Source organism: Anser cygnoides, chromosome 1 (assembly GCF_040182565.1).
Source record: "Anser cygnoides isolate HZ-2024a breed goose chromosome 1, Taihu_goose_T2T_genome, whole genome shotgun sequence".
Classification (NCBI taxonomy): Eukaryota; Metazoa; Chordata; class Aves; order Anseriformes; family Anatidae; genus Anser; species Anser cygnoides.
The window spans coordinates 129,262,134-129,286,839 of NC_089873.1; the positions used below are offsets into that span (position 1 = coordinate 129,262,134).

The window sequence follows — 24,706 nt, forward strand, 5'->3', positions numbered from 1 at the left end:
GTGTTCATGCTTGTATTACCTCTGACTTGGTTTCATCACAACACAATTCCAGATGTCTAATTTTTAGTTTCTATTTTTTAAAACTACACTACATTATAAGATTAAATATCCAAAGCTCTGGGTATAAGTATTATGTAAGAATGTTATCAAGCAAATCAATTAATTACTTTAGAACCAATTAAAATCATCAAAACCAAAAAAGCCTCCTCCCATAGATTTCATTCAGGTAGTATGGTGTGAATAGACAGCTATTGCCATCTCCTCAAAAAAGAAAAAGCTCTTGCAAACTTGTTAACTGATAACCTACCCTATACCAAAAATCAAGAGGGGAAAAAAAAAATCCAACCACAAAAGATCCATGGACCTAATTATTCCTCTACATTTGCCTTTACAGATTTATTATATGCAAGATCATATCCCAGTCAGACAATCTCAGAAGAAGGCATTCTCTCTCATTGAAAAATTCTGGATCTTATTGTTTACTGTAGAAACAGAGCTATCAAAGAATTTAAATAATTCAAAATTATACACGTACCTCATTTTCACTTTTTCTTCTAGCTCAGAACTACTAAAAAAATGCCTTCCTTCAAACAAACATGTTTAGGGAAAAAGCACATGATGCTCTGGCAGTGAGGGTAATTTTTCAGCACTTTCCTGAAACATGACCTTAGGATGTAGACACGAGCTATATTTGAGAAAATATAATCAGAAAACTTCAGTTGTGAAGTATTTCCTTCGTATTTTGAGTTGACACTTGTATGCTCTTGCTGAAAACTTCAATAAAACAGAATCATTGTCATTTGTACTTCATACTGAGGCACAAGCATCCACCTTTGCTCATCCTCATGAGAATAAAGAAGGATCAGCATAACTGTGTGCTAACTAGTGCATGTAAAATTCTGCTGAGGCATCAGAAGGAATGGGCTAGCATTGGTTTCCAAAACAGAGCAGAAGAAACCTCTTGACGTAGCTCATTAACTAAAAAATGTGCAAGTGTGCTTACATACACACTTGTGTATGGCTCTGTACATGTGCAATCAAAGGGATGTTGGTTAAGCAACAAAAGAATCTTCAAGCAATATAAATGGAAAAACTGTCGATTTCACTGACATCTGTGATGAACAGAATGTAAGAAATACTATAGACAGGCTGGTCTCCCTTGATTTGCTTCTCTGATACTGAATTCACCTGGGAGATCTGGTCATCTGAGGAACCTGGATGAAGAATATGGAGGAGGAAGGGGCTACATCCCAGAATTTCTGAACAGAAATATGCCCAAGATTTTTTTTATTATTATTATTATTATTTATTTTTAAGTCCGCTAGCGTTTGTGGAATAGATTTTGTTTGGCCTCCCTTAAGCCTTCCTAAAAGTCACTGGTGAAGTTCCTGCTGATTCTTCTTAGCTCCCTACTTAGTTTGGATTCCTCCTCGCTACAGCGACATAGCATTGGAAGCATGGAAGACTTACAGAGTTAGAGCAGGTTCAGAACCCAGGCTGCAATTCCACCAGATACTATCTTGTATACATTTCTTAACATCATTCTTAGCTAGCTGATGCCTTGAGGGGAAAAAAAAAAAAAAAAAAAAAAGGTACACGACACCCAGATGAATTTTTAACACAAACAGTCACAGGAAATTTGATCCTGTAGAAGTAGCTAGTCAGTTTTACTCCACAGATGGCATTGCCTGCAACATATTTCTGTGCATAAACATGGCACTACTCCATCTCTGTTGGAAATGTTAATTGATTTCAAGAAGATAGCTTGCCTCCTGGTCAAGATGTATACTGTCAGAAAAGGAGGTAGGCGTATAACCAGTCAACCAAGTTCTTTTTTGATCCTATAGAATTTCATCTTTCTACATCTCTGCACGTGATTACAATTATGACACCTACTCCTGTTATACTTGAAAACCTTGCAATCAAAAAAAAAAGTCTCTTTACAAAGGGAAAATTATGACAGTAACTTTGTGCTACCAAAGTTTAAGAAAACACCTTTACAATGAATTTTCAGTACACTGGAATTGGCGACAACGTTCTGTTATTAGGTATGTATGAAATAATATGCTTTATAATGTGTTTTAATGTTATAAAGACCATCTGTGGACTGGAAAATTACTAGATAAGACAGCACTAAAACAAAGCTTTCTCTCTCAAAGCATTTTATGATCATAGAATATCCCCAGTTGGAAGGGACCCACAATGAACAGAGTCCAACTCCTGCTATGATCAACTGATACTTAGTTGTTCAATAACGCAACACAAGGCTATGCTGAGAACTGGAAACAGAACAAAACTTTTCAGAGAACAAACATTCATGCACCTTGTTTCTGCTGCAGACATGCAGCAGATCAGAATAGGTATGAATAGGATGTTGGCGGTGGCATTGTGAGAGCACGAACATGTGCAGAGAGCAGCATGCACAAGAAATTCCACAAACTAATTTTTTATTGCTGAGGAAAACTGTCCCCGGGATGGTGCTCCAACCGTAAAATTGAGGAAAGCATTATGCCAAGCCCAGAAGGCTGCAGCACAGCTGATTGCAAGCAGACCCTGCAGGCAACAACAGGAGGATGGCGACTAGGTTGCAGCTTACAGCATAAACTTGCCCTTTTCTCCTTGGACTGAAAGGGAAATGTTACAGACATGTATTTCAAATGCACTCCAAACAAGAAAAACAGGTTAACTGGCTAAATATTTATGGCAGCCAAAACAAGCAAGAGTGAGGCTCAGGACCAGTCCATAACAAGGAGCAACTTCCAAGTACAACACGTACAAAAGATGTAAGAACTAGCTGGTCATCACCATCAAGAGGAACTCCAGGGATGCAGCGGTGACTTGACTGCTAGCAACCCTCACCCTCCATACTGCACACCAGAGATACTGCCCAAATCCCTTGGGAACACACCTCTCTACTTGTATAATGGGGGTAGGAGTGAATGACATCCATGAAAGAACAAGTGGCAGTGGGAACAATTATTCCCACTGCCTTCCTCTTCTGTCAAATACGCACTTAGTTTTGTTACACTAATGTCTGTATGCTGCAGTACTTTACACAAATTAATATTCACACTGAGGACAAAACGGAAGACGATTTATCAGTTTTTAAGGTACAAACAAGTTTAAAACAAAGAGCAGTGTTGGTATCTGCTTCCAGTAAAAAGTTACCTGAGCTACTCAAAAACAATACCTCACTTTGCTGTGCATCTTGAAACCTGGACATAGCATTCCAAAAAGTGGCTGATTTTTCATAAAGGGCAAAGTTAAGCCATTACGTTGTAGGGTGGTAGGATTTCAAATGAACTTATGTGAAGAATGGTCTCACCTAGCAACACAAGCTAAAAGTAATTCAGGGATAATATAATAAAAATACAGAGACTTTGTAAATCCGAAGTTGTCATATGTTGTGTCCCCCCCCCGCAATTAAACTAAAAGAAGCTTAATTATATACCCTTTAGAATAAGGAATGCTAACATAAAATTGGATTTCTTTATCAAAAGTAAGGAGCAGATGAATTGCGCTTTATTGCCCAGGTGCAGCTAAACACAACAAATCAAAAGAATGTGTTCTAGAGAGTTGTATTCTTATAGTATACATATTACTTTCTGCTATCTGTACGGGCAAGTAGCGTAAAGAATGCTTGCAGTTCTGTACAAACTTGTAACAACTGCTGTGAGCTGAAGGAAACCTGCTAAGTCCTTCCAGACAGAAACACTGAGCACTCTGCAGTCTCAACAGCATGGCCTCTGCTCTAGAGCACAGACTGGCCACCCACTGTATCCAAAATGCCTTCATCATCATGCTCCGATGCCAGGCTTGTCTAATCGCTTAAGCCTTTAGCTGAGATCTAACATCATACAGGGTTAAGTGCAATTATTAAGTTCTTTTGCAGGTATTTTTACCTACACATAAACATTTGAAACAGTTGTAATGTTATAAACCGAAAATACTATCCTTTTTTCCCCATTTATTTTTATCCGGTTTTTGAGTGAGAAATAAATACTGCTATACCTTAAAAGGAGTATTTCTAGTCAAAAATAAAACCAACAATTTCTAGCCAAAAAAGAACAGTTTCCTATATTTTTTAAAGGGCATTCCACCAATTAGGAGTTACAGAAAACAGAGTAATTATGTAAAATAACTTTAACCAGGACATTCAGAAGGACAATTTACTATTTAAAAACGTACTGCAATCCTTTCTGATGAAAAATAATTGTGCCTAGAAAAGCCTATAGCTTCTAAAGTGAAATACTGGGCAAGCTTCTGCTATTTCTGTCAATGTTCTACCTTCACTGTCGAATGTTCCTTTTCCAGGACTCCTAGTCCAAAAAAAAAAAAAGGCTTTAAATTCACAAAAACAATTAAGGAAATAAGTTAATATAATTGGTACATCCAAGACACTTATCTTGTGTGGTAATGTTTTAGGTCAACTTCGTTTCTACAAATAATTTTGAAAACCAGCCAGATGATCCAGATCCATCCACCTTCACCGTAGTACATTTAATACTGAACTTCTCAAAAACTGAATTGTGCTTTTATTGGCCTTTATTTAAATACAGATGGTCTAGAGATCAGTGATTAACCCAGCTTTCTTAGAGCTGCTCATATGTCCTACAGAAGTTTAAGAAGTCCATAAGAATACTTCAAAAAACAACTAGACAACTAACCTAAAATTTAAGAATTCGGCTTCTAACCTAAAATTTAAGAATTTGGCTTCTTTGCATCATTTATGCTACACAGTACTTTGCAATTTGATGACAAGACTAAACTGTAATCCAATATTCAAGCAACTTCATACTACAGATGTAGTTCTGTAATTAGCCATATGTTGCTGCTTCTCCTATACATTAATTTTCATTATCTATAAATTACCTAGCCTGCATCACCAGTTCCCTAATGATCCAAGTCCCTACATCAGGTCTTAAGTCCTTAAATCCTCATTTCTTCTTATACAGCTTTTAAGAAATACTGCAGTCAGGTTCATAACCTTAATTTTTCCAGTGTAATATATTCTTTCTTGCAAAAAGCTGAAAAATTTGCATGGATAGTTTTGCTTTGTATGTTCATGACACATACTTAAGTTTTCACTGACAAGTGCATTAGAATGAGATACAGAACTACAAGCTGTTTGCAATTAAAACCATTAGGGGCAGCCACACAACACGCTGCTGCAGGTCTGAATATGATTCCTGTATTAATCCAGGTGTGATGATATGTAACCCATTTGCAGATGGAAGTATGCAGCTACTACTAAGGAGATTGTCTATTCACTGGCAATCTTCCAAGGAAAAGTGTTATCTGCGATAATAAGCGGTACTCTTTCATTTTAAAAAAACAGTACCCATAGCAGGAATTCCTGCAGCCCATTATGTACAAGTCCATCAGAAAGACATGCCGTTCCTCTAAGAAATAAAAGAAAAAGCATCACAGATGTCAGATTAATCTACAACAGTTAATGTGACAAAGAAGCTGGATGAGTGAGTAAAAATACTGATCTCTTCCCCCTCTCAATGTAACAAATTACTTATCTTTGACTTAAGTCAAGAGCCAGCAGCAACACACTTCACGTATCCTTCCCAAGGCAAGATGTACTGCTCCTGCTATTTTTAACTTTGGCTTATATGCCACTCATATTGCAACAATGCAGGTAACTGAAGGACAAGGTGTTAGATTATTACGTTTACGCCTGCTCCCTCTTCTTGTTTGGAAAATCTTCTGCAGCATCAGGTCTCTCCACACTCAGCTTTGCACTGCAGGAATGCCATTACCCAACGTTACAATGTCCCACTTAAGCCATCCCGCTTTGTGGCACTGCTAACACCACCCTCACACTGTACTGCTTTGAATTCAACACTCCTGAAAACAAGAATCTTAATATCTCCTCCCACACCGAATTAGTTTCTCTTCTCCGAAAGCTCTCATCTTTCTCCCACACCTCCCATTTCTAAATTAGGCTTTGGGGAGGAAAAAAAGAGGGAATGCCAATTTTGAATACTGCCTACTGCCGAACATCTGAGCAGCATTCATTAACATGACAAGCACCACAGTGGAGGCAAAGGAATGGAGTATCACACAAGGGCCCTTTTGCACAGCTGCCTGGTACCCTGTCATAAAAGACTCGGAGGGGGGAAAAAAACAACTGCAGACGTGATCGCAGCACCGTCCCATTGAAATGACTACAGACACACTGACAAATGCACAGCAGTACCACTAAGGCACCTGTTTTCCACTAGTGCCACTAGGGCATTTATTTCCATGCCTGGCAGATAACCAGCTGTCTTTTCAAACTGGGAATCTCAGCAATTTGATTTTTATCCTCTATTCTTGACAACTGTCTGATGTTTGAAGCAGTAACGGTACATATGTGAATTCTCCATGCAATTAAAAAAAAAACAAAACAGGTTTTCACTGATACCAGCATTTAAAATTTACAATATAATGCTAATTTGATTGTTTTGCCCTGCCACAGGGAACTGAGAAGGACTATGGAAAAAGCTTGGGTTCAGGTATAGACAATGCAACAAAGAAAAAACGACAGCTTTAGAAACTTTCAATACCACATTAGCATCTACCCTGCACAGCAAAAAGTTAGAGTTTATCACGTACCATTTATCTACGGGTACAGAAAAGTGGTTACTGAAGTGAATTAGCACTTATCAAATTCACCTCTCACTGCTGCACTCAAATGCCATGGAAAGTTTTCAAAAGAAATACTACATACCTAGTATTTCAAAACAACTCTAAGTAATTCTGGAGGTTATTCACTGCCTAATGGTGAAGTTGAAGCAAGCGGTTATCAGAGTGATAAGATTTGCAGCACTACAGCTTGCCTAATAGCTGTATTTTCTTTGCATAAAACTCAAAACAACAGACCTCAACTCTATTACAAACATCTACTACTGGCATACACTATTTACTTCAAAAGCTTGACATAATTTCACCGTATGTATTTCACACAAGTTTCGGCACAAAAAGCACCAGGGAGTTGTGCTTTAGCCTAAGGAACAACATTAAGTGTAACAATCCTCCATATGCACGCTACCATTACTGAAAGAAAATGGTACACTGTACAGAGGTTTGCCCTTGACCAAGATTAAAAACAACCACCTTGCCACAGAGCCAGATGACATTTGATCAGCAGGGAAAAATCAGCAATGCTGCCTTTGATTTTACCTGTAATTAAAATCAAAGATGAACAAAATTTTTGAGTATGAAACAGAGGCAACAACAAGATATCACATTCTTTCACCGTTACTGTTGCCATTTTACACATAAATCAGTAGGATTTGGCAGAGTACTTTTTACCTGCTTTTAGGTGAAGGATAGCCAACTGTACATTGATGGCATGTAAAAAAAACGCGTAAGGACAAAATACTTTATGGAAATACCAGTTAACACTTCAAACACTATACATGGACAAGTAGATGACAGAGGACGGGTGGCTTTAAGCATCACAAAGTTTAAAAAAAAAACACTGCTGGCATAATCTGTGCTAGAATATTCTGATGATAATTACTTCCCAGTAGCACTGTAGCAATTAGAGGCTGTGAATACCGTAGGGATCATCACAACATGCATGTCCTGTTCTTACATCCTTCCCTTCAGTATCTGTTGTTTACCTCCAACAAAGCCACTTTTTAAGATGCTGAGCTAAGCTAAACTCATCCAACCCAAAATGATTATTCTTAGGTATATCAGGGTAATAAACAAGAAAAGCCTGTGTATTAATCAGCTTCCAGCTTTACTCTGAAACAGTAAAACTGATTGCTTCAAAATGCTTCTGACATAATTCAGATTTCACTGAAAAATCCTAATCTTGAAATTCAATTGTATAAGAAAAAAATATTTAAAATATGCTTTGCATGGAGTCACTTGCCACACAATGCTAAATGCTTTTCAAGTTTATCTTTTATTACTTACCACTTCAGTGTGTTTTCTATAACTTTTAACAATAGTAATTTCACATTTACCTACAGATTATTCATTAAAACGTTGAATAGCCATATGGTACCTACTGTCCTTCTCTATCAAGAACAGATGGAAAAAAATGCCTCTCCTTAGCTCCCTACTAAGAGACGTTAAAACAACTGTCAATCAGCCAGTTCTTAAATCCACACAGACTTAAAAACCTAGAACTATACAGAAAATTTTATTAGAATCTTGTGCAGTTCTCACTTCTAAGTAAACTGTCACACACGTACGTAGCTTCCTTCAACTCTACACAATTTGAATGAAGAAATCTGGTTCACCTGACAAGACCTACTTCCCAGAACTATATATATTGCTTTTTATTCTTCATTTGTAAGCAACTTTTCCATAGCTAAGCATTTGAGTGGTGTGAACTTAACCATCTTCTACTGGCTAGATACAATTCCTGAACAAGGGTACAGTCCCTCAGAATTATCACAGTACTACAGAAGTGTAGTAAAATGAGGACACCAACAACCAGAAGCTTTTGAATCAGCACAGCTAATCTTCTGGGGTTCTAATACCAGACAATACTAGTTTCTTCTCTAGCTGAGTAGCTGAAACCTCCTAATACCTCCCTCACACAAAGGATTATAACATTAAGGGGAAAAAAGAAATGCAGACATCATTAATTTGTGCTCATTTGGGGAGCGTAGATTTTTCTTTTACTCATTATTTAATTTCTCAATAATCCAAACAGGAAATACTGTCAAAACAGTAAACCAAATTAAAAGACAAAGAGTTGTATAAAAGATAATACCAAAAAAATAATGTTGACAATAAACCCTAATGAAGACTATTATTCAGCCCAAGTACTTGGCTTAGCACATGCTGGAGAGCTACAGGAGCCTTGCAAGCCAGATCCAAAGCAAGACTTTCAGTAGTGTCAACACTTTGAAGATAAACGCAACTTCTATGAACGCTTACTTTTTAATTCTGTCACTACAGGGAAACTTGCCAACATGAGAAGAAGGGTCGGCAGTGAGAACAGTAAGAACATCAATAACATCAGCAGACATGAGTTTGAAAAGGGATTCCAACACCTACCTGCAAATTCAGAATTTGATGTTTATGATAAATATCAGAGACACCCCAAATTTCCTACAAGCATGAAGCTCTCTCTTTCCCTCTGTGAAAGCAACATGACCAGACCAGACTTCAGGTACCTACACACAAATGCAAGTGCCAAGGGAAACAGGAGGAACAGGGAGTCAACTCTTATTTCTGCATCTGTGCACTGTTATCCTAGAACTGTTACCCCAGTGAGATCACCCATTAGGGTTACACATAATGTGGTGGGATAGCCACATGGTGCCATGAATAGATGTACAGAATATTTCAGGAAGACAAGCTAAGAAAGCAAGGAGACTCTTGCAGATGAGAGGCTTGAAGGCAAGGACATTTGCTTTGAAATGTGTAACACGAAAGCCAAGAGTTTTTGCCTGAGGGTTAGAGGACAGAACAGCACAAGTGGCATTATGGTGGACATCTGCTTCAAAACACCTGTTCAAGAAAGCAAAATAGGTAAAAGCTTTTTAAAGAGAAGCCTTACAAGAAATTCTAGTTTTAACGGGGGGCTTTGAGCACTCCAACATCTGCTGAAAGGGCAATACAGGATGGCTGTAAGTAGATTATTGGAAGATGCAGAAAGCAGTTTCTTGACAACTCATCAACGAACCAACAGAAACATGAAAGTTTCTGAGGTACACAGCCTCACAGGCAGTGACAACGTGCAGCCATCCTGAAGAGAAGACCACTGTACATCAAGGAGTTAGCGATCCGTATCACAGCTAACAAGATTTACGCAAAACAATACAGACCTGAAGGCCTGTGCTGAGCTATGCTGCAGGTACAGCTTGGCCTCCAGGTCTGTGGTGTTCTGCATAAATCCCTTGGCCACAGGATAAACTCAGCCAGCTCCTCGTACAAAAGGTGCCTGCAGGCAGCTCTGACTCTGTACTTGTGATTATGACACTTGCATGCCCTTGCCTTTATCTAGAAGCACAGCAAGAAGCTCTCACACAAACATCCATTCTGTTTGACGGCACAAATTATTAATAGAGTTGTTTTCTTGTAAGAAAGTCCTGTGGTAGCTCAAGTTATGACAATGGCATAACCCCTTCTATGGGCCCAGTCTGCACAGTGTGCTGCAGACCGATCGGAGGCCCCTTCGATGCTGCACAACTCCAGGTTCCCAGTATCTAATGGCATGTAAGATTACCTGTATTATTCTCACTTTCTTTGCAGAGTTAGCTTTAATAAATAACATTTTAAATGATACCATACAGAGCATGAGTGCCCTTCTCACTGGGATTACAACAGCATCCCTGATGTCAAATGCCATGATATAGGGGAATTCAAGATGCTGGAAGAACTGAACAAGAAAAACGGTAGAATTACAACCTTGGACCTTCAAAAGGTTTTACCCTTATTCAAGATTCAAGATGAAAAAGATTTATCCTTATTCAAGGATCTGCTTAGAGACAGCCTTAAACAGTAAAGGAGTCTAGGAGAGCTGGCTGTTCTTCAAGGAAGACTTCCTCAAAGCACAGGAAAAGCCCACTCCAACATGCAAAACGCTAGGAAAATTGTCTCGAGTTGGCCAGCACTGGTACACAGGGAATTCCTGGCTGAGCTCCAACACTAAGAAGTAGTGCACACAACGTGGAAGCAGAGATGAGTTACCTGGAGGAACAAAGAAACTTTCCTGCAGCATGCCTGGGTTTTATTTCAAAAGCGAAAGCTCAGACCAGTTGAAAATCTGTAAATGCAGATTGCACAGTAAAGGGTTTTAATAGGTAAAGCAAAGGGAAAACCAAGGAAACTGTGACCCTGCTGTTCATAGTGATAAAAGACATGGAGAAAGCTGATGTACTCAAGTGAAATTTAGTGATTATGTCACGTAAACATATCCATTATATTTTTGGATGACTAGGCTGCAGTTTTCTTAAAAAGCTATGTAAATATTTTTCAGATATTCTGAGAGACACACAATTTGTCTGAAGACAATGACAGTATTAGTGAGGGCTCAAACAGGACAAAATTAAAGATCAGGTAAAGATGAAAATGCCCGTATGTATTAAACCTACTAAAAAGGTTATTCATCATTATTCTTTGATGCACTGAAGTAGCCAAGTGATTCTATAAACTAAAGTTTCTTTTCACTTGTTTTTAATAAGGGAATTCAATGATGTTTACCTTAAAGAAGAAGGTATAAAAATATCTCAAATACAATAACAACCAAAACCAGATACGCTTCTAAAATGAAAGACCAGAAAAACATCGTATCAGGCAGGAGATGTTGTACATGCAAGAAGAGCTGGCATTACATTTCTAAATCATTAAACTGCATCCCCTCAGGCTGCAAAGATTCTGGTAACACACAGTAGATAGCAAGAGAATGAACAAGGCTGGGAGACTCGATAAAACTCTAGCAGGCTTTTAGAGAATTCACGTTACCACATCCCTTCCTGCATACCCAGCTAACCTCCTGCGTTGTCCCCAGAGCACATTGGTCTGGGGAAGGCAAACTCCCCTAGGCATGTTTTCAGTGTTTTTCTCCTGCCTTATTTAGAGCGATCAATTCTAGGGATCTAGGTGTTTTGTGATTGTTTCTTAAGATGCAGTCTATTCCTTATTTACTGGACAGTAATGAAGTCGTGGCTCTGAAGACAAAACGACCACATTTCTCGCAGAACTGCTTCTGGGTGAAAATTCAAGTGAACACCGATAAAACAAACCATTATGCACATTCTGCAGATGGGAGCTAAAGCAGAAACTAGAATCAATACTTGCAAACTAAACACACCATATTAATATCTATGAATTGACCACAGAAGTTTGAATCCTCCTTCCTCTCCAGCCTTACCCCATGGCAAAATGTCTCACTAATGAAGGCCAATGTTATCACCTTGTCTATCTGGACACCATATCCATCTACTCTTCTCAGTTGTCCAAGGATGTATTAACCCCATTTCTACAAACTCCTGCTACTTACAGCTACAATTTTCAACTTTCTCTCCTACACACACAGTTTATTATCTCCTGGTGTATTTATACATTCCCCTTTCACAACCACATCTAAGCTAGCTTCCCTCCCCCTCAGCTTCATTTCTTAGCGTGTTCATCTTTGGATACCCTATAGCTTTCCTACAGCACCATCCCATCATTTTACTGATTTTAAGCCAGAGCGTTTTTCTATTAGCTCCTTATACTGATGTCAGACTTCTCCTAATGCTTGTGCTTAAGTCCCTAGTAAGGATTATTGGGGTAGGCGGAGTGTTATTAAGGACAACCCCACATGAAGCTGCAAGTTTACATCGTATAGTGAAAAGGGGATGGTGGTTTTATTTAAAGGACAAATACCAACCAAACTTAAACATGAACAAAGACTCTTTTCCTTAGCCATGATCTCTGACACTGCTGAACTGTTCAAATTGCTTTTCTTTTCAGAAAAGACAGATGATATACAGTAAATTAGCCAAGACAGACTATTTTACTATTTTTTTGTAAAAATAAAATGCATTTCCAGCGTTTTCAAATATATTTCAGTGTATTTCTTTATGAAATGTCTTCTCATAAAAGAGCTTCTCGGAACATCAGATCTGCTTTATCCTAGCATTAGCATTATTTGTATTAGCTTCATGTCAGAAAAAAATAGATAAATAACCACTACGCACAAGTAGCAATCAAGAATTTGTAATAAAAATATGCTATATAATAATGTAAACATAGTCAGTTCTAGAGGAGCTACTCTAGCTTTCCTGATAACGTTCCTTTATCAAGGAAAAAGTCATATAATGACGACAAGGTATTTGTTCCTTAGTCCATTCCCTCCACCTTATATCCATTTATTAATGCCACTGAAATGTACTGGTACAAAAAGCTACATACTTATTGAAGCACTACTGTATTATGTTGCAAAATTGATGCAATTAAAGACCAGCTCCTCATTTCATGCAAATGTTACCCTCTCACCAATACAATGCAAATGAGTTGACTTCAAGTCGCTGAGAATCTGCTTCTTGCATATTACCACTGTTTGTAAAAGATGAATATAAATACTTCAGCATTCAAATTCTTAAATATGATTGTTAGTTTGGTACAGAAAGAAAAGCAGTGTATGCTGAGGGAACATGACCAAGGATGGCCTCATATACACAGTACAGCTTAAAAAAATAAAAAAGAAATCCAGAAAGCACAAAAACTAGATGATGTTCCAGTGTGGGTTTCTTATGTGGCACTGAAAAGGCTATGTAACACACTCAAAATTAACTGTGCTACCTGCAGACAGATATCAGGGAAGAACCACTTAAAAAAGAACAGTATTTTTAAGCAAAGTCAATCAGCAGCCAAACAGTAAAAATAAAACAAAACATACCCTTGCATTTGCAGGTAATTCTGTTAAGGCTGCACACAAAAGTGAATGCTTATGTATTTTTTAATATAACTTTCCTACTTGTATATGAAAACAGTTCTTGATCAAGGAGAACAATTACATACATCATCTTGCAATACGTTTTTCTTCTTTTATATGCGAGCAATTCTTCTTAATGCAGCAAGCAGAACTTGTATTTGTGCTGTACCTTGCAAAATAGCTCAGGACAAGTCCTTCTCAATATTTGCAAAGGTATAAAAGCAAAAAGTTAAGACGACAAGCAGCCAGAGGAAGTCCGGGGAAAGAGATATATATCCAAGTTTAATTTTCTGATATTCTTTTTCAGTAAAACAGATAGCCCGTAGACTCATCTGCTTTTAGAGACTGGAGGGGAACTTGACTTAAGTAAGTGAAAATCATAATTCAGTGAGCTTAAAATATTGGAAATCCTTAGCAAACACACTTGCTAGAAATTTTAAGAAATACCAGTCTGTTTTAGAACCTCAGTGTTGTTTCAATTAAGTTTGAAGTTGCAGAAAAAATGGTGCAACAACTATCCGAAAAATGAGATCCTTCGATGAAATTCAGCGTCTTTTCACTGACTGTATGAAGAAGCACCTCCCACTGCTAAAGGAAAACCATTCCTCTCTGGTCACCTGGCATACTACAAGGTATCCACATCCAAAAGTCAGAATAATGTTTACCACCCTTTTTAATCAGGTATTTTTTTTATTTTTTTATTGCCACTGTTAATATACACTAGGTAAGAATGTAACCACAAAGCTCTACCTTGATTTTACTGAAGATAAGAGATGATTATCTTACCATGTGGTATTCTAAAAATCTCAGAAGTTTTAAAAAAAATACTTTCTAAAAATTGTTCTAAAAGTGTAGGTAAACCTTGTTGCATAGCAGGGCCCCAGCTCTGAATTCTCAATACAACAATGTAAGCCACTCCAAATATAACTACATTTCCTGTGTAAAAGGACTTGTTTACGTGATAAAAGCCACTGCAGGAATGTAGGTCCGCTGCAGTGTTAACGTTTTCTAGAACAAGGTACAAACTACATTAAAAAAAGCCTTTTATGTATTCTTGGGTCGTTACAAATGAATCATTCTATGATTCTGGAATGTTTTGCTTTAGGGAAGTAAAAGGTATTTTATTATGACTACACGACAGTTCCAAAGACAGCAAACTAGTTCCTTGCTGATGAGCAGGAAGTACAGATATATCCAACTTACACAACAGTTATGATAGCATAGATAATTTGCCAGAATTCCCTTTTGTCTGAAAAAGGTTCCACCCTACCCCCTCCTTTAAATCAAACAAGCAAAAAAACCCACTTCATTTTCTTCCAGATTGAATTCAACAAGCATAGAAGTCAGTGCTTTCTTACTGCATTTTAATTGTCCAGCAACAGCTGTGGAAATGCCATGTGGATCCCCCTCCTCCCTAAGAGGAGTGCATGCTCACATGGCAGTATTGGAAAATTAATTCAATATTCAAATTGAGACAGAGTAAACTGCACTCCAATTTTATTTTTAAGAAAACTTTCTTAGTTGGGATTAGCGAAACATTACTGATACTTCACAGATTTCAGGCAAATATTAAATGCTAAAAAATGGGTTTTGGTACTATATATAGCTGTTTCCTCTGACAGTACTGCAATTAAAAATCTGAGTAACTGACTGCAAAAGTCCTGCCCAGCTGCAACATATCTAATACAGAGCAACACCTCAGTTCTCATGAGAAGTCACTGTTTCACCCAAACACCAACATTTATCTCTGATTTAAAGCAATTTACTTACCTTGTGTCTGCATTTAAGTACAACGCCATAGGCTCCTGAAACAAAGAAAATAGGAATCAAATTAGAAAATCATCTCAAATCAGAAAAAAGCAACAAGATACAAGTCTTCAGTCATCTCTAGGCTGCAAAAATAATACTGTTCCCAGTATCATCCTAAACTTGCACCTTACCAAATTTTTGTGCACTGAAAATTAAAAAGTCTTCAAAGTAAATGGGTTTTAAAACACTGAAATTATTTTTTAAATATACTAAGAGAAGTTGGATAATTTGCATCTATCCAGTATCATTTAAGAGATTAATGCAATAAACTTAAACAAAACTGTCCCATTTCTTCCCCCCCTTTTTTTTTCCATCTTCCAAACTTTTCCTTCAATCTGAGATGGAAATTAGAAGGAGCTGTATAGAATAAACTGATATTTCTTAAGATTTGCAAAAAAGTAATATTTTGCAAATGAAAACTTCTTACCATTAAAAGGACTAAATCCTATCTCAGTAAAAAAAACAAATTAGAATTTTTGTAAAGATACTACTTACCTTCACCTACAACCCCAAGGATCTCAAATTTATTCATCACATTACCAATGTTAGGAATCTTCATCAAGACAAATTCTTCTTACAGTAAGAGCCACAAAACATGGCACAATGGGGAGCGTCCAAATATCTTGCAAAAGGCAATTGTGAAAAGACTCTTGGAAAAAAATCCACCTTGATCAACTGGACTTCTTACGCGCTTTCCTAATTTCTAGGCAGTCAGTAGCTTCCTGGGGGGGGAAAAAAAGGAGGAAATAGTATACTAAGTACCTTGTTTTATTTCAGTAAAATATAGCAGTGATTTATATATATATCAAAACAATATTGTCCAACATTAATGGTAGCAGATAATTTACTTCCACTTTTGACAGTCAATAGAACTTACACATTCAATCCATGATACACGCTGAGAACAGCTAGCTTTGTAATCCCATACTATGACTATTAAAATAATAACTTACATAAAATTTGTTTCTACAAGACAGAAGCATGCCAAAATGTTGATAGGAACTACCTCAATGAACAAAAAATACACTATTAATTACTTATGTTCTCACTTCATTTTACATTGACAGATAGGTACAAAAACAAGTTGGTTTTAATCACTTTATTATTTGTCCTCTGTAATAGCAAAAAGGATAAGGCACAAAGGACACTAAACAACGGGAAGCATCCTGCTATTATTTCCTTTGATTGCTTAAAAAAATTCAAGGAAATTATTTGTTAGACTGACTAGCAATCAGTTTTAGAAAATTATTTCCTCTATCGACTTATTTAATGGAGGTGTAATAAAGAGCAAATAATTTTTTCCACAGATTCCCTCCCTCACCCCAGTGTTTTTCAAACATGTAAGGAGCCAGATGTTAGATCAAGCAACTACATACAGGGAAATCAACAAAGTATTTTCTGTCTCTTCATTTTAGAGTCCTATCATATCCCCTGTATAATCTTAGAAGTCTAATAAATGAAACATCTAGGTTTGGTTTCGCTGATTCAAACTGCTTTTTTGCCCCTAATCTTAAGGCATACATCCCATGTTCTAAAATAGGGGGGAAAAAAAAGCTAATAGTTTCACTGTGAAATGGAAATATGGGATTTCTACACTTCAGTGATCTGAGAACAGGACTACTCATAAGGAACAAGATAGCAGGATAGAAGTGAATTTACCTAATTAACTTATGCGTAATGAGCAAGCACGGGCTAATGACATTGGGTTTGGCTTACAAGAAGAGAAAGTCTCATTGTTATATTTCAGTAAGCTGTGGGTGCTGGCCAAAAGCCTTGTGTTGACCCAGTCAAGTATAATAAAAAAGGACAATGCAAGAGTTGAAAGAAATAAATGATTTGTCTTGCCCCAGTAAGACAAAGGAAGGTATTTTGTTGTTGTTGTTACTATTTCAAAAGCAACTTCAGAGCTAACCAACCCAGTATTTTGGAAACAAACTTTGTAAATAAAGCAATGACTTCTAAATCAGAAGGGATGGCTGGTTGTTTGTAAGAGTTACCCAGTCCTCAATGGATTATTTCAGAGATTAATTTACTGTTTTAATCATTTTTTTTTCTAAACTTGCCTGGTTTATAAAATACCCTCTTCTCTTTCGATGCAGGTTCCTCTTCCCACATTCCTAATTTCTGAAATTCTCATAAATGACTTTAAACTACCTAAGCCTCTAACTAGCGACCCACATTTATTTATATAAGAAGATTTCTTCAAGTGTCTTCAGTATGGATCTTTTTGGTATTTTTATTGGGAATAAAGGCTAGATTAGCGAGCAGCTACCCTTTCACTCCGCAATTTAGTGCTGTGTGCCTCCCTCTCCTGCCACTAATTCCTCTTCCAGTCACACGGTTTCCCTTTTCTTTCAGGGGGAATTTGGAGCGGCAGGAAGGCAGCTTGCTCCTTACACCGTTGTTCCTGGATGCATGTCATTTAGGGCCGCATTCCTACCACTCCTGAAAGGTAAGAGTCTGTCAATGCACTTACCAATGTCCACACACCAGCAGTGATGCGCTTTGACCGTCCCAAGGAAGCACACAAACCGGTTTCTCAGATTCCACCCGAACAGCACCACGAGGGACAGCTGATACAAATGCCCGTACTGGGGAACTCCCAAAAGAAAACCCCACTTGAGCGGCCTGCCTCTTCTGCACTACTCCCAGTCTCACCACCATGCATTCCCCTGCTGAGAGCACTTTGTGGAAAGCTCATCCTGAAGTGAGCAGGGCCGCTAATGAAGAGAAGCGAAATGGCACATGGCAGCAGCCAGGATCCACAGCCAGGTACTTTGTGCCCCGGCTCGGTGTCACAGCTCAAGCCACGCGCTAGCTCAAACTCATCCCCTCCCACAACAGCGGTGAATCCAGGCTGGCTGGGCCCATCTCATCCCTTCCTACTCCACTGCTCAAGTGTTATTAAGTGTAATTGAGAGGCATGGAAAGCAGGCCTTATTTGTGTATCACATACATGAAGCTCGGCTTTGTCCCATAACCAGGCCAGAGAAGACCCGTAACGCTCCCCTCATTTTCTCTCAGAGGAACAACCCCAGCTACCTCACAACAGGAGGTGTACGCTTGGTTGAGATCTTTGCCACCAAAAGCTCCTGAAAGACCAAAAATAATCGCTATGAATATTTCAGCCTCTGCCTGCTGCTAAAAATACTTGCTCCATGACAGTACCCATCGAACTTTCTGGGATCATTCTGCTTTCTGAAAGGCACTGGCCTTGTTAAGACTTTTTTTAAAAAAAAAAAACCTCACTATTGCAGGGAATCTGGTAATATGAACCCAAACTCCATGAACCTTGCCAGGAGTCTTATTATTAGTTACTCTCACAAAAATAAAAAAATAGAAATTAACTTTTAACCAGAATAGTAATTTCAATTTTTTTTTTTTTCCACAGCAAGAGTCACTTCATTCTGTAGCTTAGTGAAAACAGACTGGATTCTTTCAAGCAGCTGAACACTGGAAATAGCAAGGAAAACCTTATTAATCGCAACCACAGCTTCATTCTTCGCACAGAGCAGCGCACAGGTCTGTTTTAGGAAGTCTCCTGCTGGCTACATTACAAGCCTCACAGCCCAAGAAACGAGGCTGTTCTTCCTCTCTCCAGCGCTGGAGAAGCAGAGCTCATTCTCCTTGCACCCCTTCCTGAGGCGACCTGATTCACAGCACACCACCGACTCCTGAACTACACCAAAACGTCTCCAAGATGGTCTCAGTGCTATCACGGCATTCTACAAAACCTACAGCCAAGTCAGCAAAATGAAACACCATGAAATGAATAAGCACCAACTAGTTTTACATAACGCAGATTTAAATTAAAGCCATGGAAAAAAAACTAGCTCCTCCCCAATACACTTTCTCTTCATTACCATTAAGAACTCCAGAGAATCACCCAAAAATATCCCATTTAACCATCCACCTCAGGGCTTCAGTTCTAAATAAAGATATTATTCTTTATTTCATAATCATCAGTAGCTAGAAGAAAAAAAACATTTCAAACATCTTAGTAATCCGAGATGGTTACTGAGATTTACAAAAACAGCTAAGGTAGACAACTGTCTTCACAAAATCTGTGATAAATAAAGCTATTTTCAAGATATATATGTTTAGATTCTAAAATGTTCTCGATTTCCTGTATCTAGACAGAAAGAGTGCAACTCTCACCAAGCTCAAGTCAGTTGCACACTTCTAATCGAGTTCAAAGCCATCCACTAGCTTTTAAACAAGCTTCTTGCCAGTAAGCACACACCTTTCTTGCTTTCCTAAAACAAAAAACTAAATTTTTTTACCCATTATTTTTACCCACTGAGAAGATAGAGCTGAGACTTTCTAGAGAGCAAATGTTTCTAGGAACATTTTCATCTGTTCACTAGCAAAACAGGGGGGTCAAACCATTGTAAAACAACTTACACCATGTAAGTATCTGTCTCTGATGGTTACACATTCATCCAGACCCTGGCATGTCTTCTGTCAGACAAGGTGCACACATGAAAGGAAGCATTACCTGCCTCTATTAGTCATGATGTATCATTGCTAACGCCAGCTCTTCCTTCTCCTCCCCATTATATGTGTAGTTTTATTTCTCAGGATTTTCCACGAAAAGCATAATTTAAGTTACAAGCACCTTATCAAGGTGTTAATAGCAGAATATTCCATGTACATGATATGAAAATAGATGGGGAAACTTTTCTGAATTTATTGATCCAGAAGAATGTGTCAGGAGTACTGACATCTGCTACAAATTACAAAGAATAAATTCAGCATTTGAACAGTTTTAAGTAGGAAGCTGGTAGTCATATTCTGATTTCAAAAATGGAGAGAGAAAGAAATAGGGGCATACTGTTAGTGCAGTGTTGCTAGTCTAACTCCCCCATTTGGAAGAAAAAGGCTACCACTTTTCCATTTCATGAAGATACAATAGATCTAATAGGACAAGGTACAGGAGGAAGAGCCATGAGATTTCATAATATGGAAACAAAAAATACAATGTGAAAGTTTAAAAAATAAAAAGCTGAAGATTAAAAGCAACGAGATCCTGTAATTAAACAAGTTTGCCATTTTTAATGCTCTAAGCTTCAATCCAGCCTCCTCTGCTTGTAAAAAAAAAATTAAGCACAGCTGGCAAAAATAAATACAAAATTAAGACAACTGTCAAGTTGAACAAATTATGTAAAAGCAAAACACCAAAGTTGCTTGCACCAGCTCAGAGGTTTTTAAAGTTCCGCTCCAGCAAGCTTTTATTAACATTGCTAACATCATCATTAGAACTTGACTTCTCTGTTGTTGGTGGCGATGTTTTTAAATAGCTGTTGATACAGAGAAAACTGCCAACTCATCTGGATGTGTTACACATCAAGGGATGTCATCTTCACATCACTGGCTGAAAAAGCAAACACTTCACCTCCATGGCAGGAGACTGGTGAAAAAAAATCAAAAAATAAAAAGAACCTGAACATAGCTATCATCCCAAAGCAAGCACCACACTAGGAAAAGTGTTGAACCAGCTCCAAACTGTTAGAGATAACAGTTTGGATAAATCCCTAAAAGAAAAATGAGGTTGGAGACCAGGATACCAAATAAGATTGTTTTATTGTGTTCTGAGTGCTATTCCTTGTGCATGCAAGTACAGATTCAAAACCAAGTTCAGCTCATCTGAATATATGAACTGAATTCCCTTGTGAGAGTTAGAACGCAGGATTTATGAGCTGCTCTAACAGCTGTGGCCAACTCAAGAAGAGTGGGTGCTGAGCAGGATGCTTCTAAGACCATGGTGACAAATAAGCAGATTGTAAGAGTATTGAGCACAAAAGCAGCTCCCATGAGTCATAACAGAAGGACAGGAAAGACAATTTTGCTTCCATTTTAGTCTTCTTCCCTTCTCTTAAGAGCCTCAACAAATATGTCTATTGTGGGTGTGACAGCTTCTTACGCACTTTATGCTTGTCCTTACGCATGCCGGGCATTCTTCACCATACCTGCAGCAGCTCTGAATAAAACAACCGGTGTTCAGGAGATACCACTCATCAGCAAGCTCTTAAATCTGAAGCCTCTGCAGTTTCATCTGGCCCAAGGAGCCTGACACTTACTCATTCGCTTCAAATGGAAGCGTCCAACTTCCAGGCAAAGGGGGGCAATGAATTTATTTATTTATTAACATAAAAGGTCTCATCTCATAATGAAATATTATGAAATAGGTTCCTGCGGAAGAACTTTTTTTTTTTTAATAGTCTAGCAGAGTGTTTGCACTGTTCTCATTAGAAGTTGGTTGTTTTATTTTAATCTTTCCTTCTCTCCTCTCAGAGCACCAGTCTCCAGCAATATCCTACACTCGTTTGTCATGTTGCTTACTATCCAGCTCCGTATTATCTTTGACGATCTGCCATGGACTTTAAATCCCCAGGCTATAAAGTAATATTACTGGCACAGCTTTTTCATCTGTAATAATTACCAAAAAAGCTACAATTTTCAAAGAGTTACATATTAGGACTCACTTTGTGACTCTATTCCCACATTTGTGTTTGAAGTTCACGCTTAGAAGAAGAAGTGTTGAGCATAAAAATCTTCCTCCGTTACCACAAAACGAAATAAAAAGTTGAACACATTCAGACACAATCGTGAGCAAAGGGATCTCCTGCCCAAGAAAAGTACAATGCAGCGTCGGTAAGGGAAGATGTTAGAAGCACTGGGCAGTTGCTCCACTGAAGAACTGACTGCGTATGAGTTCAATATCGTATCGGGGGGAAGAAAGGGCCTCTCGAGCTCCTCCACCCTGTCCTACCGTGCCCCAGCTCTCTGGCAGCCTGCTGTTAAAAAACACACTGCTGGGCTCCCCTCTCCAGTGGCAGCAGTCACTCATTCATCAGACAAAAACAACGCACGTGGAAGAGCAGGCCACTCAAAATAAGCCCCCACTGCATTCCTCACTGGACTGGCCACCAAAACTTTCTGACATTACACAGAAAGCATGCTGGTGATTTAAAGTCTGTCTCCTAACGCAAGACGCAAATCCTTTTAATCTTACCAGCTTCTCCCTTCTGGCAGCCCAGTTTTGTATTCATTGTTCTAAAAATAATTCCCATTCCCATTCCGAAAATCAGATGTTCCTCTCTGTGCTGGTTTTGGCTGGGATGGAGTTTTCTCAGAAGAGAACAGGAAAATAAAGGTGAATGTAAAATACTTATAAATACCAAATGAATGCTGAAACTAAATTCTGTGGGTATTCTAATGCAGATCAAAATAACCACAATGACTGCACTTCCTTGTAATTTTCAAACATATCATTAAATACAGATTACTGGTTCACTATCTGAAGTAAAAAGAAAAACCCTAAAAAAATCACTTTTTCCTTTTAAAGGATATACCAAAAATATAGAAGGAAAAAAAAAAGATGGAGGAAGCCCCCAAAAGTTTAATATTAAATTAATAAGAAAGTACTATACAGGCTAAAAAACAGAATTATGCTCTAATTACTGTAAAATCATTTATCATTTCTGTTCCATGCAAGTCAGAGGCATTTTATTTAAATAATACTGAGCCATATTTTACAAAAATTAACCTTGCAAAGAATGCCATCAAAAGTTTTCCATAAAAGAACAAAGAGAAGCCATACAATACCTAACTGTCCTAACACCTACACACAGGTCATTTCGTGACTAAAGTCACATTAGTATGTAAGCACATGAGCACGAAATATTTAAAGAAACAACCCAAAGGCTTTTCACTATAGCTTCCATTTCAGAAAAGTCCTTAGGCACGATTAAGCCGCACAGTGGGCAAACTGTAAAGCGACTGCTTGTTGGTTTGGGTTGTTTGCTTTTTCAATTAGAAGAAATCTCTTACTAGATCAACCTCAAAACAAGTTGTTTCAGAAAGGAAAAAACACAACAAACCAAAGCCTACAGAAACATCCCTGTATGAAATCCCACTGAATTTGAAGATGTTGCCTTTCAAACATACTGAATTAGTAGCTACTTACAAGAGATTTGCTCTGACTTCGCCAATTTCAGAGGTAACAGTACAATTAATACTGAAAAGATTTGAATGTGTTTAACATTAGAGAATTTTTATTATGACATCTATTATCAGAGTAACTGAACATAGACCACAGTTTTAAAAGAAAAGTGAGTTTTGTCCTTTGAGTTGAAAAAAAGCCTGTTTAATGTACACAGATGAGTAAATCAATTAAGCGAAACCCAAGTCAAGAGACTGCTTTCCAAAGTGGTTCAGGCTGCATTAAGACCTTAGAGCGATTGTAACTAGAAGTTCAATAAAATGAATTAATAAAAATAAAATAAAGTGAGCCATCCTCGTGCTTCAAATTGAGATGGTGCAAGTGAACTCCAGGCTGGAGGACACATGCTTGGATGAGTAGGTTACTGTGCGTGGGGCAGCTCTCCTACATGGATGGAAATAGGGGAAGAACTACATTCAGTAAAGACAAAAGGGAACTGAGGAGCCAGTAACATAATTGTAAAAGGTTGACCGTCTGCTCTCCTGCACAGTTTACCCAGGTGGATCACAGCAAGGCTGAACACAAACCCAGCAAGCGAGCTTGAAGTAGTGGAGAGGTTTGCTCCTTTAAAAAGAGCATTTGAGAAAACGACTAAAATTTACAGAATACTTCTCCACATACATCCCTCCTGGGTACTTCAGCTACAGGGGAAAATAATTTGCCATTTCTAAACTTGTTGCCTCTAATTCCACACTAGCACAGATGAGATTCTGATTATTACTTCATTTCTCAAACTTAAAGGGCTCCAAAACCCCTATTATGAAAATCTGATTACAAATCTTTGCATTAAAACGTTTGCCTTTCCCCTCCTGTTTCTTTCAACTCTTGGATGAATTCTTAGATCCTGTCTTTAATTAGATATTACGCTCTGATAAGGAAACCTTTTTTTGCTACACTGAAGGCCTCCGGGTGTTGTTATGAAATAAGTTATAAGTATGCCATCTTTGAAACCCTACCACTGTGCTGCTTCTTTGGATGTACAGAGCAGAGCTGCTGTGGGAAAATGCAAGTCCTGAGGTGAATGAAATCTCACCAGATGACTCAGGAAAAATCTTCAAACACACTAGGAGGCAATTGGATTCCTCTCTAGAAACAGGATGTGGTAATTTATTTAGTTTCTTAATAAACAACACTGTTTTGATGCCAGCCTCCATAATGACTTAAAAAATAAAATCATGTAATAGCTTCTCTGAAACTTTCAACTTCAGCACATTGATTTCCATTTAATAGATTATGTTATCCAAGACTTTAAGTATCTTTTTATTCTTTTAACTATCCTGATAATTAAAAGCATGAACGTTCAAACAAGCTTTCTGAACGCAAACATTGCTTGTACTTGCTCTCTACCCCCACCCACCAACATATATATATATACTGGCAAAACATATATATATATATATATATATATATATATATATCCAACTAACTCACTTAATGAGTATTTCTGTCAGAAGTTTAGTATTTAAAATAAAAGCCCAATCTAAGAATGCCACAACCGCAGCTATTAT

The 24,706-nt window shown here is 37.9% G+C and overlaps 1 protein-coding gene across 14 annotated transcripts in view; it reads right to left on the bottom strand.

The window, feature by feature from the left end:
* The window catches only part of CDKL5 (cyclin dependent kinase like 5), a 135,784-nt gene that overhangs the window by 73,096 nt on the left and 37,982 nt on the right, over positions 1–24,706 (bottom strand). For 11 of the 14 annotated variants that reach the window (XM_048066825.2, XM_066981255.1, XM_048066824.2 and 8 more), the window contains exons 2-3: positions 15,689–15,915; positions 15,155–15,189 (exon numbers count right to left, since the gene is read on the bottom strand). In XM_048066825.2, the coding sequence (XP_047922782.2) occupies positions 15,155–15,189; positions 15,689–15,752 (99 nt within the window). In that variant the 5' untranslated portion in view covers positions 15,753–15,915. Of the gene's footprint in view, positions 1–5,678; positions 6,374–15,154; positions 15,190–15,688; positions 15,916–17,669; positions 18,604–18,666; positions 24,531–24,706 lie in introns of those variants that run through there. The other 3 variants (XM_048066822.2, XM_048066819.2, XM_066981258.1) reach the window with 3 other exon arrangements.